Source organism: Leptinotarsa decemlineata, unplaced genomic scaffold, assembly GCF_025532065.1.
Source record: "Leptinotarsa decemlineata unplaced genomic scaffold, Ldec_3_MD MMD2_tig00026328_RagTag_RagTag, whole genome shotgun sequence".
In the NCBI taxonomy this organism is placed as follows: domain Eukaryota; kingdom Metazoa; phylum Arthropoda; class Insecta; order Coleoptera; family Chrysomelidae; genus Leptinotarsa; species Leptinotarsa decemlineata.
This window is the reverse complement of record NW_027412688.1, coordinates 26416639-26437127: the sequence shown is the minus strand read 5'-3', so window position 1 is coordinate 26437127 and position 20489 is coordinate 26416639. Positions and strand designations below refer to the sequence as shown.

At 34.9% G+C, this 20489-nt stretch overlaps 1 protein-coding gene across 1 annotated transcript; it reads right to left on the bottom strand.

The window, feature by feature from the left end:
* Window positions 1–4680: 4680 nt before the first annotated feature.
* LOC111506052 (uncharacterized) lies at window positions 4681–20014 on the bottom strand. Its single transcript, XM_023160985.2, has 5 exons — window positions 19832–20014; window positions 15939–16095; window positions 11513–11595; window positions 9916–10051; window positions 4681–5240 (listed from the first exon to the last, which is right to left on the bottom strand). Exons 1-5 carry the CDS (start codon window positions 19964–19966, stop codon window positions 5023–5025), a joined length of 729 nt encoding a protein of 242 aa, XP_023016753.2. The 5' UTR covers window positions 19967–20014; the 3' UTR covers window positions 4681–5022.
* Window positions 20015–20489: the final 475 nt, after the last annotated feature.

Sequence of the window (20489 nt, the reverse complement as noted above, 5' to 3'; positions counted from 1 at the left end):
TTGTGCTTTTGGATTCAAATTTCAACAAACCATGCTTAGCAAATCCTTTTTCACTGCCAATGTGAGAAACTATTAATCTACTGCCTTTACCAGAGGGTGGAGAAATACCAGTAGACCAACCTTCCATAAAGGCTTGCCTGGAGCTTGATATATTTTTGTCTGTCCAAATTTTTGTGAGAGTATGACCTGCGTTTACCCACGTTTCGTCCTGATAGTAAATTGGCCTTCCTTCAGCCCGAAATTTTCGTATAGATCTTAGATACTTTCTTCTCCAACATATTATCTCTTCCCGGTCAATCAAAAGTGATTTTCGGTCTGATTTCACCCACCGGAAATTTAATTCTTTTAAAACTTGCCACAATTTGGTTCGTCCGACATGAGGCAAATCCGGGTCGTCTCTAACTTCTTGTAAAATTTTGTTTAAGTTCGGTATTTCTTTTTTGAAAAAAAATTCGTGAATTTTCCTTCGAATACCATTTTTGGCAAATTCATCAATTTCAATAGGTTTTCTCCCCCTCTTTGAGTATTCGTTTGTATTTGGGTTAGCTATACCTTTTTTTTTCTTTCTGATAGGAACCTATATATTGTTGACTCCCCTACGCCCGTCATGTTGGCACAACTCTTGATTATGTTCTGAACAGTGTTTGTGGGATTCTGAGAAACCAGAGCATCGTGAACGTTCAAAACAATAGTCTTCTCTCTTGGTGAATAGACAGACTTACTGACTGTACGCAACAGTACCGGTGTAAAACTTGATGATGTTGATGATAATGACGAAGCCATCGCAAGCAATCAAACAAAACAAGCAGGAACGAAAGGTACGTATATGTTTGTAGGAATATGAAAAAAAGTTACTCACGCACTGCACAAAATTCGCAAAATAAATATTAGAGACGTTAATTACTGCCGTAGACGCCGAAACACCAACGAGCCGTAAATTAAATGCGATTGAAAAATGTACTAAACCAAAAATTATTTTCGTTCGTAACAACTTCACCCTTTCAAGGCAAGTTTCGAATATAAACTGAAGCTTTATATTTAATGAATAAACACCTCAGGAACCTCCGCCTATGATTTTACGAGTTTTACGACCGTTTTATGACTTGGGCCCTCATTTTGTGCTATCGACAAATTATGAACGGACTATAGTCTTTTATTCTGCAGAAAGTCAACTCACTATTTATGCCAATCAGGATAATAATTCAGAAGAATACGGAAGCGCAGAAATGCCCCATATTTTCATTATTTGTTTCTTGAATATTACTGGAGTTCTATCCCAACACCAAACCGTTATTTTTAACACCTCGACATGCATTTCGATCACCAAGTGACCATCTTCAAGAGAAAATTAGGACTTTAAAACTAGAAATTTTGAAATTGAACTCGAATTTTCAACAATAATCCTGAAATTTCGACTTTAAACTTGAAATTTTGATTCTTACTTCGAAATTCCGAAATCAAAATCGAAATTTCGATTTTCAAATTCATCAATTTCAAAAAAGAAATAAAAATGTCAAGTCCTTACACGCTTCCGTAGAAGAAAAAAATACTAAATACAGAAAAAGCTTCAAAAATATAATAGACCTGACCGATATAACCTATTAGAAAACACATTTCAATGAGGGATTTCTACTTGAAAGTGTGGTTTTTGAAAACGAAAAAACGCTTCAGAATGAAAGTCACATTACTAATTGGTACTCACGTTAACAGTTGGGAAATAATCACAGAATAATTTTCAATATAATTCGAAGGGACATTCATCTCTTATGCATAGCGAAAACATATCGAAAACTACCCTGTGAAAAATCCAAAGGATTTTTCAAAACATTTTATTCTTTGTCAATTCCACTGAATTGCAAAATCTTTGAAAGCACTACATTCGAATATTTAAATAAGGAAAAGAGGAAAGGGGAAGTTAATATGTTTACATTCGAACTTTTCAAGTTTTATATCGAAGATTTATACAGGACACAGGGAGCATATTCCTTCCCGTCTTATTTCGGAGGCCAATATGTGGCTTTCATTCAATAAGCATTAGTTTCTGATTTGAAATATTTCTCTTTCAGGCAGCCGTATGAAAAGGAAATTCAGAGAATTTGTAGAACTCATTGTATAAAATGAAAATATTTCAGAAAAAAAAATTGAGGCAATTATCATACAACAGGTTCTGATTATTGTTTCAAAAATAGTCAATCTAAGTGATAAAAGTCACTTGAAAACTATTTTGAAACTACCCAGGTGTATATAAATTGAAAAAAGAATATTTTCAGGAGAGACTGTTTTTTTTTGGGAAAAATATTTTGGGCTTTCTACATAAATACAGGAAAGAAAAAACTAACTACAATAAAAACTTATTCATGAAAATACGTAGACCATAAACAAGATGGTAGAAAAAAAACCCTTTCGAAAAAATCACTTTCTCATGAACATTGAGTTATATGAACATTGAATTACACGAAAAACCTTTTTTTTCATTCAGTTTGTAGTTCAACTATACGTTGTTGTATTGAAAAAGAAACCATTCACAGGAACGCTACACAACGTAATATATGATAGAGTATTGATAAAAAATGTCACCTGTATCCTCACAGGTGTGTTGTACAATTTTCTTTTACAATTTATATGGAAAAGAATATAGTTTACTTGTTCTCAAAAACTCATCTCTCTTAAAAATATATCACTCTCATTCTAAATAAGATTTCTATGTACTATCATGTGACATCTCTTTGTTTAGTTGAAAAACTAATTCATTTACAATAGTAAATACATTGTCACATTATAAATGAAATAATATCAATACGAAAAAATACAAACATTCTGATTAAAAATACAAATAAAAAGTTACATAAGAAAGTCATACATAGGAATATACTATATTTTCATTAAGAAATCCTTCAATCGTCTTTTGAAGATAATTATCGAACCACTATCTTTAATTTCTTGAGGGAGGTCATTAAAACAATGTACTCCTTTATAAAATAAAGAATTATGTGTACTATTTTTTTTATATCTTTCAACTTTTATATTGTTTCTGTTTCTGGTATTATGTCCATGTATTTCAGCCACATGTAGATATACAGGTGAATATCCAATTTTGATTTCAAAAATAAAAATTAGTGTTTGGTACTCGAAGAGTTTCTTCACTGGTAGCATTGAAGGGTTTGCAACATATTTGCTATGGATGTTATCCTCGATTATTGTAAGACTATTCGCATAGCACGATTCTGCATCTTTTGTAGTCTGTTCATTTCATTTTGATTGAGAAAGAAAATAATGGTAGAACAATAATTCAAATGTGGAAGGATTATGGAGTTGTAGGCTAATAGTTTAGACCACTGGCTCATATATGGGGAACATATTCTTAAATAGTTGATTTTGTAAGCTATTGTTCTGATAACTTGATTAGCATGTTCCTTGGATTTCAAGTTGCTGTCAATAGTTACACCCAAGTACACGAATTTGTTTACCTTCTCTAAATTACTGTCATTCAATCGTAAAAGTAGGTTTTCATTCTTATGATCTATCTCTATGTTTCCCTAATAACATCCATTTTGTTTTATTTACATTCACCTTCAGCAGATTTACAGAGCAATATCTAGACACCTTTTCAAGACTAGCGTTTAGTATCAACACACTCATGTACATCTTCACTACTAAAGGACAGTAGGGTATCGTCGGCAAATAAGTGAATTCTACATTATTCTGCTATGGTTACAATGTCATTTGAATATATGAGGAATAACAATGGGCCCAAAATAGACCCTTGGGGTATACCTATATTATTTTGCATTTTATCAGAATGAACTTCCTCTATCTTGAACATTGGCTGTCTATGGCTCAGATATTTCATGATCCAGTTTAGTGCTATTCCATCAATACCTAAGCTTTCAATCTTTCTAATCAGTCTGCATCTATCTACAGTTTCAAATGCCCTTTGAAGGTCAAGAAGTACTGTATACTGATCCATTTCTGCACCTTTCTTCCAATCTGTTAAAACACATTGTAACGCAGTTTCACAACTATGTTTGCTCCAAAAACCCGATTGATACTCACAAAGGACCCTATTACTCTCCAAATAATTTACTATCTGTTCATATACAGCCCTTTCCAATACCATTTCTACGAAATGATATACAACGAATGTTGTATGAAACCATGTATTATGTATACAATTCTTCATTCAAATATTTTACATTCCTTTAAGTACTTGTGATGCATTTTTTGGAACCTTTGGTGTAGTAATCAATATTACTGAAGTTCTATCCCACCAGCCAACCGTTGTTTTTAACATCTCAACATGTGTTTCGATCACCAAGTAATCATCTTCAAGAAGAAGATTGAACTGTTTTTAAATGTTTCTCTTGAATATGATTACTTGGTGATTGAAACACGTGTCGAGGTATTGAAAATAATGGTTTGGTGTTGGAATAAAACTCCAATAATATTCATTCCATTAAATATTTTCATTTCTGCTTTTAATTTTCCAAACAAATGCACTTATCGTGTAACTTATTCACTCCAGAATACATGTCCTTCCGCTATCTATCAAAATTTCCTGAGTTGAGTAATATGAACTCTATAAAGTAAAATTTAAAATCATTTCGATTCTCAAAACGATTGCTACAATAATTTCAGCTGACAAGATAATTTGAAAACTGATAATGGAAAAAAACATGCAACTAGAAGAATGCATTCAAAATTGTAATTCATATTTTTAAAAATGGCAATAATAAATACATAATATAATAAATAGAAATTCAAGTGTCGATGCAAGGCAAAGTTACTTTTCATAATTGTGTTTTCGATATAGGGTCTTCATTTCCAAAAATGAAAAAACAAATAATTCAGTTCAACTAACTATTCGTTCCGCTTTTACATTTTTTGAAACAAATGCATATCGGAAATACATATGATACATATCTACGACGGTCATTGTAATAACGTAAGCAAATTCACCTCAAATAAAAAACAAAGGTCAATGAAATTAGTACACCAAAAAGGTATAAAGCAATTAAACTTTTCTCATATCGGAGAGTATTGTTTATTGGGCTGGTACGGGTCTGGTGAGTCGATAGTTACCGAATTCCGGTAAACGTGGATTCTCGATATGCCCTTTTCTTCATTGGGAACTGGATTCATGGTGCACACCGATGACATTTCCAGTTCAAAATCACATTTCCGTGCTCTTCTCCACGATAGTTGAGCGAGGAAAACCACCGTCCACCACCACACCATTAATACTAAAAAATATAACAGATCAAAAATCATTTAATGTTTGTTTAGAATAAAGTAACAACTTCCTAAGAAACTCTTTGTGTTTTTTATTCCAATAATTTTCAAGAAAAGACATAACAAACGTTACTGAACATAATACAGTTCAGTGCAAAGTAATCAGTGTATACATATAATGGAAGCTATGAAAAGACTAAAAAGAGTTCACACTTTTTGATAAATTGACAAGATGTTCCTCACTGAATTGATACACAGTTTTTTCGAAAATGAAAAATCATCTGTCAGCTAACTAAAGCATTAACTTGTTCAATTGATGATCTATTTATTTTGCAGAAATTTATATTAAATATAAAATTAGGAAAATTTCTACAAAGTTTTTATTTGTAACGAATGGTTTCGGTTTATTCAACCATTTTCAAGTAAACAGGCGCATTTTGACAAATAAATCCTCAAATATACAGTGCATTTCTTTAATGTCCTCCCCATTTTTTACACGGGACAACTCAATAAATTGAAATTTGGAATAATGAAATCAATGCATGAATACTATATTTTGAAGTAAAATTGACAGATAAAACTTTCAAGATGGCGATTGGGCGCCATCTGGGGAAAAAAATTAAATGGAAAAGGGAATCTTGTGAAACATCATTTTGAAGATACTGACAAATACTTCACAACCCTAAAATATGAATTCAGTATCTTCAACTACTACAAAATGGCGAAACATTCAATAATTTCCTGGAAACAAAACATATTAATATCGATATTTCTAGAAATTTATCTGCCATATGGCAATTACAACAACCCGATAAGGTTTGGTAAGTTATTTTTTGTTTAAAAAAACGAAAAAAAATGTCAGTACGACAATGAACATCATTGTTCAGTTATAGTTTTCGGTTTTACTAGTAGAAATTTAGCACGTCATCAACCTCTGAAACGGTCAATTCTCGTCCATTGAAAGAAAAAATTCAAGCGATTTTTATTTATGGTGCGACGCGCAACTTTCACGAGACCGAAAGAATTTTCATTGAACGTTTTCCGAATCATCCTATATGTAGGAAATATTTGAGGGAACTTGTATCCAAATTCACAACTACCGGTAGTGTACATAACAAAAAGCCCCCAGGTCATCCGTCTATTCCGGAAGAACATCAAGTCTACTTATTCCGTCGCGAATGTTTGTGAGGAATAGGTATCATCCATACAAAATTAAAATGGTACACCAATTAACTGAAGATGACCCTGATCGAAGAACAGAATTCGGCGAAATCATGACGGAAACCATTGCAAGACATCCTACCTATCTCCACAATATTTGTTTTAGTAACGAATGTACATTTTTTCAAACGGCAATGTTCACAGACAAAATTGCCGTTATTGAAGTGACACCACGTTTTCCGGGAAACACATACCCAATATCCAGAAAAAATTAACGCTCGGGCAGGAATATTGGGAAACCATATTGTAGGACCTCTATTTATTGATCAAAATTTAACAGATGAACTGTATTTGAATATGCTGGAAACTACTGTTGACCCTCTCATCACTGAAATCGTGGAAGCGAATCCTAATAAACTCGATATAGATATTGTATTCCAACAAGATGAAGCACCACCACATTACTCCAGAGAAGTAAGAAACTATTTGGATACTACTTTTCCCGGTCGTTGGAATGGCCGTCGAGGTCCTACAGAATGGCCATCCTGCTCGCCAGATTTGACACCTTTACACTTTTTTTATGGGGCTATTTGAAGCAAAAGGTGTACGAAACTGAACCTGCTCCAATATTGGATATACGGCAGAGAATAATAAAAATTTGTAGAGATATTGACGTTACTGTGTTCGAAAATGTTCGGCGTGAAATATCGGATAAGCTGTTCATATGTCAAGGAGTTCAAGACAATCATTTCAAGCATCTTATGAACTGACCTCAAGCTTATGACCTCATATTATGTGGTTAAATGTCCAATGTATGCAGACAATTATTGAAAGTTTCGCCATTTTGTAGTAGTTGAAGATATTCACATTATATTCTAGGGTTGTGAAGCATTTGTTAGGAACTTCAAAAAGATGTGTCACAAGACCCCTCTTTCCATTTCGAAAGTTTCATCTGTCAATTTCACTTCAAAATAAAGTATTCATGCAATAATTTCATTATTCCAAATTTCAATTTTTTGACACGACCCGTTCAGAAAATGAAAGGGGGGGACATTAAAGAAAAACACTATACAATGACACGGTCAATGTTCTTTTGGTATCTGTAACTGGTACCTGAAAGAACAAAAATGTTACCTGGATTATTATAAATACCTTACCTAAGATACCAACACAATAATTATTTAACTTCTATAATATATCGAAATTACAGACTATCAATCCAAAATCATTACCTGTGGATTGCTCGAAATATCACTGGATCCTAAACTACAAAATTCACATATTCAAAGAAGAAGAGCTGCATAGTTTGTTCTAGTAGTTCATTGAGGGTTTTGAAATTGGGGTTTTTATATAATTTATTCATTTCCAACGCTTTTTGATACATCTTATTATTATTGCTTATTATTACTCATTAACTATTATTATTACATATTAACTAAGGCATTACTGAATTTTACTAGTTCAGACTTCTATTGTCTACTATGATTCTAGTATGATTCGAAATCTATGGAAGAACGAATAAAAATTAGAATGAATAGCTAAAATGTTAATTATGGTCTCAAGATGGAACTAGGCATCATCAAAAAAGATCCTCAACGGAATGGTTACTCCAATGGTGATGATGGAACAAACTTTAGCTAGAAGACAGCAAGAGCCTCGCAAGGAAGAGAAGCCGTCACAATTAGTGCTTGTCCTTTCCCTATCTGCTTCAGATCCGGAAACACCATCCATAGCAGCCTCACTTAAAGCAGGCCACCAAACGCGAACTGCAATTCCAAGGAATGCATTTACCGGATACCCTGTTAATGCGGCAATTCTTAGTCCGCAATTCCGCACAGCGGAGAGAAACCAGCAAATCGGGCATAGCAGAGCATGTTTGGACTCATCAAAATAACAACAAGTGGTCCCAAGCTGAGATCATCCACACTGAGGAACGCTGGTTCAAGAGGAAGTTCAAAGAAGCTTCATATATGTTGTCCAACGACGCTTTCAGTCAAGCAAGCTTAGAGATGCGTAGCATTTCTGTAGAGTAAGGAGGGTGAGTGTAAGCTCACAGTACTTAGGCCACATGTGACCCATTGTACATCCTCCCGAGGAGTTATCCTCCTAGGTCCTCCTCCATCCTGTCCTTTCCAGGAAGGTGGACAGGTCACTGGGAGACATCTCCTTTATATCGGCCCGTGTAGGTCAAGACTTGCTGAACACACACTCTCTTATTGACGATAACTCCGGGCACTCGCACAGGACATGCCTGACAGTCTCATCTTCCTGTTCATACATCCTGCATAGAGGTGTGTCCACCAGCCCCATATTATTGAGGTGTTTCCTTAGTTGACAGTGGCCAGTAGAAATCCTACTGTGAGGCGTAGATTTTTCCTGTTCATTGCCAGATATTTCTTCGACGCCAGCTTCCCAGGGTCACCCAAGGTGATCCTGGCAAGATTACATTCTTTGGTTTCGTCCCATCTCTTTAAGGATTGAGCATGGGTGTAACATTTGACTAGTTCCGCAATTGTCGAAGTCATCAGGCCGTAGGTGCCACTGGGTCCTAAAATTCTTAGTCTAGCCGCTTCCTTGGCTAAAGAGTCGGCAATGCGATTACCTTCACTCCTGTCGTGTCCTTCAACCCACCTCAGGATAATGTTATTATCTACCGAGGCTTTGGCTAAATCTTGGAGACACTGTAGTACTAGCCCTGAGGTTATAGGTTGTCTGTTCAAGGCTAATAATAGGGCTTGTCTGCTGTCAGTGCAGATTGTTATGTTTTTGCCAGAAATTCCTTTCTTGGTTAATTCTTTTGTGGCGATTGAGATACCAGCCAGTTCTGTTTGGACCACGCTGGTATTTCCTTCCATTCCCCACTTAATTCTTAGGCTTAGTGATCTGGAGTAGATCCACACCCTGAGCCTTCTTTGGTTTTTAGGCTGTCTGTATTAATTGTATCGCATTTGTATAATCTGACTCTATATGTTCTGCATATGCAAACCTGTAATTCGGCGAAAAAGGGTCAACTGCCGCCAAACGGTCAACTCCCGCAGAACTGGTGAAGCGGAGAAAGGAAAGAGGAGATAGGTGAAAGTGCTCATATGATCTTCAAATAGTCATCTCTCGGAGGAATAGTCCAGTCATCACCCGAAGACGATTGTCGATACTAACAATCGAAAAGTCGTGAAGTAACTTGGTTTGAATTCTTTTGATTTATCTTATTTTTTATATTTCTATATTTTTTATATTATTTTTCATTTTTTTTCTATTCCTTTTCATTTATCTTCACTCTGTGGTAATTTTCATCTTTTATCTTGATTATTTCATTTTATTTATTTTATTGTATTTTCATTTCTCGTTTTATTGCTTTGCTTATATGTAATTAATATTTTAGCTACACCTTGTAATTTTTATTTGTTCTTCCATATATTTCGAATCATAATAGACAATGGAAGTCCGAACTAGTAAAATTAACCATAAAACATTGTCAACCACTTCCAAACATAAGGCATCATAATACTGTATCATTTCTAAACTCACCTATATATACAATGGATCCAACGAAAAAAAATCTGTTCAGATGATCACAGTGCAAGTGGTAAATGAGTGCTCCTAATTTTGATATACATCCAAGAAGTTCACACAACAACCATGGCATGGCACAGTAGCTATTATGCTGGAAAGAAAAATTCATTAAATTATAAAAGACGCATCAACAAGTTCTGCTGAGACTGAACAAGGAGTTTCATGGTCTGAAAAATGCAAAATAAATTCCATATTATAAAATCAGAAAATGAATATTTCGAAACATTCATCTCTCCCAACGCACCTACACAGTAACTTCTGCTAAATCTCGAAGAACATATGAGAAAATCAATATTTCTAAATGAAATCTTAAAACAGTCATCTCTCCCAACACACCTACACAGTAGGTTCTGGTAAGTAGCATCTGAAAGAATGTGTTCCCAGATATACCAACGGGATCGGAATCTACGCGGAATGTTATCTGGAATATTATGTAATTACTGGAGTTGAATTTATAAGCCTTGTACTTGAACAGTCCAAACTATCGATAATTAATCGACAGTGTGACAGTGTCACTTATTAACAAAAAGTTGAAGACTTTCACCGCCTTCCTACTATATACAGCAATGCAATGGAGAATATATTGGACAAACAACAAGATTATTAGAAGATAGAATAACATCTCATAAAAGTGATTGTAGATTAAGGCCAGAAAGATGTGCTTTAAGTAATCACATAAATAAAGAAGGTCATTTTTATGGACTTCAATTCCACAAAAAAACTAGCAATGGAACATATGAAATACAAAAGACTCTTCATAGAGATGGCCTTTATCTCACAATTTCTTTCATGCTTCGATAAGAAAAACTGATATCAACCATTTAACTGAAACATATTCCTACCTGGATCAAGAAAACTTACAAAACCTTTCTAATGTTTTTTGAAAAAATGTTCAACATAGATTTCAATTTTAGCTTCAATATTAATCAATTTTTCAATATTATTTAATACTGTGAATTTCAAAAAACTAAAATATTCCAATAAATCTTTACATTAATCGAATATGACTTAAGACACCTGTCAATTTCTTTTCCATTGAGTGTTTCATGATACATTTCAACTTAGCGTTCTATGAAACTGATTTTTGAGTTGCCTCAACTGAATATATTGGCACCACTGTTATATTTGACCTTGTAAAAAACAAGCATCCATTAACTTCAATTTTCGAATATTTTTGTTATTCTGTTACTGCGTCGATTTAAATTTCAACATCAATGAATTACTTTGAATATTAACTGAAATATTCGAAAGTGTTTTTATAATAATAAAGTTTAGTCTGTTAAAAAAATTGTATTGTCCACTTTGCATAAATGTTTTGTTGTACATAGTTTCGTTAATCCCCTATGAATCTTTCTACAAATAGATATTGAAAACTCTTTCAAAAATCACAATACAAAAATTTAACAAATATTCTAATATTTCTTGTAAGAATCTCAAAACGTAAAAATAGTTTCATATTCATTATTGGCTTACCTACCTGTATTGACTACAAAAATATTTTTTGTGAAACTAATGTCAATACGTAGCCAATACGTAGCCAATACATACTTACAATGATCGTTCCGAAAAACAGCAGTATATTGATAATCAGGAAAGCTGCCGAATAAAACAACACTATGATAGAAATCATTCTACCTGAAAATAGAAAATTGTAGTAAATTATTATGAACAGTTAATAATAATATTTTTAGTAGTGATTAGTAGAAAGCCAAAAACTTTCTTTCCCAAAAATTATAAATCGTATTTTATTAATATTGAACATATAGGCATCGGCGGCATTCGATGATGAAGACGTGAGATTCGATTCTAGGGCCACTGATTTTTCTTTTTTTTTATTAATGATCTTCCTATATACGTTGGGATTGAAATGATGATTTCATACGCAGATGACACACCTATAGCTGAAGACGCTTGAACGGCAGAATAACGTTGCAGACCTTTTCGTAGCCTGGTGTAATTCCAAAAAAAAAATATTGTTAATGCAAGCAAATCCGAATTCATTCAGTTTTTGGAAGAGAATCATAAAACTTAGAATGTTTTTGGTAATAATGAGTCCATCAAACCATCAGTATCTACAAAATTTTTCAGGTACTTGTATCGATCATATAATCTCAACTGGAGTAAACGTTTTGAGCATTCCTTAAAAGATACAAAAAAAATGACTATGCCACGTTACATATTGAATGAACTCTAGACAGTAAGTTCATAATTGTCATACAGGTATCAATTTTAAAACGTTTTGCCCTCTATATTATGAACCCTATCTGAAATCTAAAAATATGCAGAACATGTCAAGGGGAATAGTTGATAGGCTAGTTTTCAGTTAAATTATATCAACCTTGTAGCAGGGACGAACACAACCTCTGAACTATTGAATGGAAAGGAGGTTGAATGAAACCTCATTTGAAAGGTCGCTCATTTACCTCTTCAAAAATACCACATATTTGACCTTTCTTTACAATTCTCTTGGATAAATCAAATAAAATCGTGAAGATTTTTATGTATTGTATGTTTCATTGCAAGCATTTTGCAGTAACACATAAAAAAATAATTAAAAATGATTTATCTTATGGAATGTTCGAAATGCTGTCCATTATTTTCCAAACAGTGATAAATTCTGTTCTCAAATTTCTCTCTAACATTCCGAAAAGCTTCTGCCTGAATATTTATGAACACAACTGTGGTTCTCCTCTCCAAATTATCCAAATCTCGAAGGTGTCTTTGATGAACATTCGATTTCAGATGACTCTGTAGGAGGAAATCTGGAGGCGATGAGTCGAGTGATCGTGATGGCCATTCCTTGATTTTCTAAACTGATTTTCCTTTAACTGGTCTATTATATTTTCAATCAGATTTGAGTAGAGCTCACCAGTTAGATTTTCCTTGATGAATAAAGGTCCAATGATAGTCTTTCCAAGAATACCAACCCAAGCGTCCACTTTCTGTGGATATTGTGTATGACTTTCCTTTAGTAACAATGATTTTGTTTGTTAACCTGCTCATTAAGAAAGAACATTATTTCAAAGAAGGTCTGATCTGAGCTTCATAAAGCATCAAAAGTTGGTGAAGTGTCTACAGTTTTCTGGTTCAGAACAGTGTTCCAAGCTTTTGAGAAGCAGCCTTTGCAATTCCAGCGACATGATTGTGCCAAGACATATTGGTGTCTATTTTAACCCCCAACAAACGTATCGAAGCAGAAAGCGAAATTGTCTAACCTGACATTATTATATCTGGTTCAGAGGTATTTATCTTCTTGGAGAAAACCGATTCCTAGGTTTTTGTGGCATTTAATTGAACCTGGTTACTTCCACTCCAATTCGAAATCACTCATCAAGATATGCAACCTCCTGCTGCCGGTGTAGATGTGCCTTCGTAGCCAATGTCCTGGAATCCAAATGGAATGACGAGACAAGCGTGCTGTCGTCTGCAAAGCAACATATTGGATTCTTGGTTTTTTCCAATAAATCGTTGATATACAATAAAAAGAGGGTTGGAGACAATATGGATCCCTGAGGAACACCATCGTTGATGGTGAAAGTATTCGAGAGATATCCATCGATGGTCACTTGCAGGAAACGTTCTTTCAGGAAGCTGAAGAGCCATACACATATGGTTGACAAGCCCTATCATCGAAGTTTGGCCAGCAAACCCTCATGCCAATACAGTCAAAGGCCTTAGAAATATCGAACGCAACAGCTCTTGATACTCCATGTTTCTCGATTGTGTTATTCCAAATATGGGTGACATACGATAGAAGATCGCCTGTTGATCTTTGTTTCCGAAAGCCATATTGATAATAGCTCGAAATGTTGAAGCCATCCGAATATTTGAAGACATGGTGGATTACGACTTTCTCCATGATTTTTCATATCACTGATAGCAAAGCGACTGGTCTATAGTAATTTGAAAGATTTTTCTTGCCCTTTTTGTGAATAGGTTGAACGCGAGCAATCTTCCATCAAGAAGAAAAAACCCATTTCTTGTAAGACAGATTGAAAAGTCTGCAAAATTCTGGTGCGAGTTCATTTGCGCACTTTTTAAATACAATGTTTCACAACATTCAATTATTCTATTTAACTCGTCATCATAAAGCTGTTGAAAAAGTTTCATTTCATTTGGTTGGAATTTACTACAGTGCTTTTCTTACTATTTCGTGAGACATGTCTTCTTGGAGTGCCATAATGAGAAGTGATGTGGTGGATTATGCAGTTGAGGTGCCTAAAACTTCTATTCGCGCTTCCGAAACAGCCAAAAACTTATTCAGACATTTGGCAATGATAGTGTTGATGAACGCATTGTTCGACATTAGTTTGCGAACTCTGGGATGGCGGAAGAACTGATGGCAGAAACGTATTGGAAAAATCAAAATACTCAAAAAGAGGGCGACACACCATCTGAACGATCGACAGAAATCGTCACCTTTCGAGGTTTGTCCTTATGAGTTTTGCACAACCAAAACGATATTTTTTTTGGATGGGATCGCCACGTGTGATAAAAAATGGATCCTCTCGAGTACTTTCACTATCAACTCTGGTGTTCCTCAGGGATCCATATTGTCTCCAACCCTCTTTTTATATCAACGACTTAATGGTTTTGCTAACGTCATTCGTCATTAAGGTCATTCCATTTGAATTCCAGGATATCGGCTACGGAGGCACATCTTCACCGGCAGCAGGAAATGGCATATCTTAATGAGGATCTAAAAGTGATTTCGAATTGTGGTGAAAGTAACCAGGTTCAATTCAATGCCACAAAAACCCAGGCAACGGTTTTCTCCAATAATGTCAGGTCGGATAATTCCGTTTCCTGCTTCGATGAGTTTGTTGGGGGTTAAAATGGACACCAATATGTCTTGACACAATCATATCGCTGGAATTGCAACAGCTGCTTCTCGAAAGTTTGGAACACTGTTCCGAACCGGATAACTATACACACCTCAGCAACTTTTGATGCTTTATAAAGCTCAGATCAGACCTTCTCGTGTACGGAACTCTGCCCCAAAATATACCCTGAAGTTGCTGGATTTCATCCAGAAAAGAGCCATCCGCCTGATTAGAGACGCGAACATCACGTGCAACCTTGATAGCCTGGAATATCGAAGAAAGGTTGGAGATTTGTCTCTCTTCTATAGATACTTTCACGGGAGGTGTTCAAGTGAATTGACACATTTGATTCCACCAATATGCGATACATATCAGAAATTCGCCATGAACTGTGGCTGCTCATCGTTTTGAGGTTCAACTCAGTACACCTCAAACTTCACTGTTTAAGAACTCCTTCATCTGGAGAAGTGCGTTTATGTGGAATAAACTTCCTGAGAAACTTCTTCCAAATGGAGTCAATCTCCAGCGATTCAAATCCAATGTGACTCGCTACTTTCACACAGGCACCGCTCTAGGAGCACCTTAAGGATTTTTCTGTAGTGCTTGTGTTTTGTCCTTGAAAAAACAGCAGTGGTTGCACATCGATTGCCACCTAGACACTTAAGGCGAAAACCCACCAAAAAAGTCCATGGTTACTTCATGGTGGTCAGCGGCTGTTGTGATTCACTAAAGCTTTCTGCAGCCGGGCCAAACCATCACAGCACAGTCCTGTTGTGGGAAAATCGACGAAATGTGTACATTCCCTATTGAACGCCCCGATTGAAAACCGACCTACAAAATGTTCCCCTAGAAAAAGAGCTTGACGTGTTTTTGCAAAGTTTTAGTTTCTTTCATAAAACTATCATATTATTTATTATATTTTATAATAACATGTGCCCTAAGCAGACGCAATGAGCCAAGAATGTATGCCATCTTGCGGCAAGCCTGAATGATCTTATTATTATTAGCATTATTATGATTATTACTCAATGAATGTTAGACGGCATAGCCATATAAACAAATCAAATTCAAATCAGTAAAAGAAAAAAATCAAAAATAAAAAAACAATTCCTGTAATTGTCCAGGACATTTTTGAAAGCAAAATGATAAAATAACCTTCTGGGTCGTCTTGCTGATTAGCTGCAGCTTTTGCATGGAAATGTTGCCAGTCCAATCCAAGAGCTAGAGCTGTTTTTCTGCTCAGGTCATAATAATCGTCTTCCCTCCAAAATTTATCGTTTATCAAAACCACGACGAGCCAGATGGAAATCGTCTGCAATTGAAAATCACAATAAGTATGGAATATCGAACGTTAAAATTCCCCCTTACCCACATATAAAGACTCATTGAGTATATATTTTGAAGGTGGTTGATAATGTTTCGTAGTGCATTTTATCAGTTCGGACTTCCATTGTCTAATATTATATAAAACGATTTGAAGTTCCCGAAAAAATCTATAATAATTATATCAAGCAGAAAAACTGATATTACAATGACATAAAATACAAACAAACAATTAAACATTGAACTATTAACGGAAAATGAAAATAAAAAATTAATAACAGAAAATGAAAATCAAAACTTAAAAGATACCAAGCCATGTTACTTCACGACGTTTCGATTGTTAGTATCCACAATCGTTTTCATAGGTCATACAAGTACTTTCACCCATCCCCTCCTCCCTCTCACCGCTTCATCGGTCACAGCAGGAGCTGACCGTTTGGCGGGAGTTGGTCGTGTTCCGCTTGATTATAGGTTTTCATATGTTGCGTATCTCTACGCTAGCTTGGCTAAATGCATTGTTGGACAACATATATTCATGCTTTCGAGCTCTGTAATATAAAGTGAGGTCTCGAGAAGGAACTAGGCATCATCAAAACTGACCTTCAACGGAATGTCTACTTCAAAGTGAGGGTGGAACAGGCTTTAGCTAGAAGAAAATAAGTGTTCCTCAAGGAAGAGAAGCCGCCACAACCAGTACTTGTACTTACCTACATCACAGGATTGTCGGAAAGGATAGGAAAAAATGGGTCCAAGTATAACATCAGAACCTTCCTCAGATCTGGGAACACTATACGTAGCAGTCTCACGAAAACCAGGCCACCAAATGCGGACTGCGATTCCAAGAATGACATTTACCGGATACCCTGCGAGTGCAGAGAATCATACGTCGGTGAAACTATGAGGCTATTGAAAGTTCGCATTGCCAAACACAAGAAACACACACAGCGAGGAGAAACCAGCAAATCAAGAATAGCAGAGCATGTTTGGACTCATCAAAATAACATCAAGCGATCTCAAGCTTTATCTTCCACAAGAAGGAACACTGGTTTAGGAAAAAATTCAAAGAAGCCACATATATGTTGTCTAACAACGCATTTAGCCAAGCTAGCGTAAGGATACGCATTATATGGAAACCTGTAATCAAGCGGAACACGACAACTCCCACTAAAACCGATGAAGCGGAGGGAGGGAAGAGGGATAGGTGAAAACACTCGAACGATCTATAAAGAGTCAGGAGTCGGAGGAATAAGTTCAGTCATTACCCGAAGACGATTATGGATACTAACAATCGAAACGTCTTGAAGTAACTTGGCTTGGAATCTTTTAATTTTTAATTTTCATTTTTTGTTGATAATTTTTTATTATCATCTCGTGTTAATAGTTCAATTTTTTGATTTTTCATTGTAATTTCAGTTTTTTTGCTTCATATAATTGTTATTTTCCAGCTAATCTTTTTAATTTTTATAGATTCTTTCAGGGATTTCAAATCAATTTATATCGTATTAGACAATGGAAGTCCGAACTAAGTAAATGCTCAGTGAGTTTCAATTTCGAAGGAAATTGAAAGTTCAAATTTCCATTTCCCAATAACTGTTAACAAATTTGAATTCTGATGAACGATTGGAATGTTAAAAATAGTAGAACCGAATTACTTAGATAAATCCTTGAAAGTATAACCATAATTGAATATGATGTTGTTACCTGAAATGGAAGAAATTAATGATATTGGTAACAAAAAACTATATTTAACACTAATGATCATGTCAATGAAATACATAATATGAAAGTGAAAGAGAGTAATACTGAAAGATATTTTAAACAAAGCACCCATATAAGTGAAATCAAAGGATGAATTGAATTAACAACACAGAACCAACATTCCTAGCAGTTCACTATTTCAAAGAGAAGTTCAAAGAGCTGCGTTCAATTTGAACAACTACTCAGTCAGCCAGTCCAGTGCTGATATTAGCAATTAGCAAGTAGAAATTTTTTCTCAAGCGGTCAAATGGACTTCTTTTTTTGGTTTTTCACAATTTCTACTCATTGTTTTGTTTTGTATATAACTTACATTAAACTTTGTGAATCAACATTTTTTTCCACTCCAAGTTATTAATTTATTTTCATTTTATAATTTTGATATTATTTCCATGTTTGTTCTCAACTGCCTCATCGGATAATTCAATTTCAATTCTGGAAACAGTTATTGGGAAATAAAAGTCCGGGCCATTGAAATTCAATAAGAAACATTGTCAATAAATGATTGTTTGAATATGAACACTTAAAAAATAACTGTGAACAGCTCATAGACAAAACTCTTACTTTTTCTTTCACTTTAAGCAATTTTCTCTAAGGGTATTCCTTATACTAGTAGTATAGTAATAGATCCTTATAGTAAGATAATATTCTGTTTCACGCATTCGTCAGTAGGCAATATCCCTTTCAAAATTCAAGAAAAGTACCATCAGAAAAAAATTATTTTCTTTCTCAATCGGACTTCAATAAAACCCCAGATATTTGTTGGTTCGCAGATGGATCAAAAACACTTTTAGGTTCTGGTGCAGGTGTTTCAAGTCGCAGACCCAGGACAGAGATATCAACCTGCCTAGGAACCTATGCGACTGTATTTCAAGGTATTCATGTCATTAATGCTTTTGGAAGAATCCAACCTCATACAAAAGTCAATAAAAATATTCTCGAACAGTTAAGCGGCGTTGGAAGCTCTTGGCTCCTACGGAACAGCATCCAAATTGGTAGCAAATTGCCAAAAATTACTCTCCTCGATTGTCTTCGGTCTGGATTTCTAACCATACTGGTCTGGAAGGCAATGAGGCTGCTGATTCTCTTGCAAAGGAGGGTGCTGCAAGTAGCTTCATCGGACCAGAACCTGTCATTGGCATTGCTTAAAGCTTTGCCAAAGAAACATTGAACACCTGGATGGCAAGAAGATGTATGTACTTCTGGCAGAAGCTTCCAGGATTAGCTCACTTCAAGGCGTTTATTGACCTTTCGAAGCTTAATATATCAAACATTTGTTGGACTACAATAGGGATGAACTGCGATGTCTTACATGTCATTTGAATCATCATATGCAGAGTCTCGGACTGTCGGAAGACAGTGTGTGTCGCCTCTGTTTGGAAAATGATTAAACAGCAGAACTCATACTTGCCTGCCCGGCTGGGAACCGAATCAGGTCTTCAGAGTTTGGCAGGGCCGTACTCTTACCATCTGACCTAAAAGACCACTCACCGTACAAACCAATCAGCTTCGTTAAGAAGCTGGGTTTATTGTGAATTGGTGTGAGCCACAATAAACCCTTGTGGGTTGCGGTGGGGGGTCGAATAGACCCACTAACTTTTGATCTAACCTAACTTAACCTGATAAAACCCCAGTTTAGAAAAAATGTATTATTTTAGAGGCCGTCACACAAATTTCAAATTTATTATACTCTCTTGGGTCAAATTGACACATTGTCACATTATCACTACAATCTCTAAATGCTGCAATTCTATTATAAGCAAAAACCGTAAATTCATCATAACGGTTTGTGAGTTAGTTTTCATCATCTTTTATTCAAGTGAAAAATAAAGAATGATTACTTCAGATTTGAAATTTTCAATTCTCAATTGAAAAATCAATAATTCTAATTCCTAATTTATTTTTTCGAATGACCTTCTTCATTTTATCAGTTTGTGTTAATTTGCAAAGAAGTATATTTTCGTACTTACAAGACCAATTGAAGCAATTATCCTACAAGCTATCGTTAAATCAATCATCGAACAACAAACATACTTTGACACTACGGACTTCATGTTTATAATTTTCAGAATTCTAATTTTATAATTCAAATCAAGTATTAACATCAACACAGTATTTATTTCGTGGACAATACCAAATAAATATCAACTTCGTCTCATTTTTTTGGTGGAAAAGAAATAAAGAATTACCAACCAGTGGCGTGACAAAACAGGTATCCGATTAAGCATCGAATGCTAAATTTTAATGAATTCACTGATTTTCATTCCCTGAAGAAACTTGAGGATTGATTAACTGCCATTTACTGGTTAAACAAAATTAGACCTCAATCAATTTGTTCAAAACTTATGAGATCTCTCTATTAGATGTTTATGGAATATCACTCGTTTCTAACAATAATTAAGAAGAATAATTATAAGTATAACGTTTATTCGACATTTTTGAAGTGATTATGTAAATTGTTCACAATAAATGAAAATCTATGGAAAGTCATGACCACTCAAAAAATATCGTATTATGTGAGTTTATTTCAATTCTAAATGAATTAGTTATTATGTTATGTTTATACAGGGTATATAATAAGTGAGAACTTAAGCTTCAGCTAGAGTTTGAGAGTGACTTTTTTGAAGT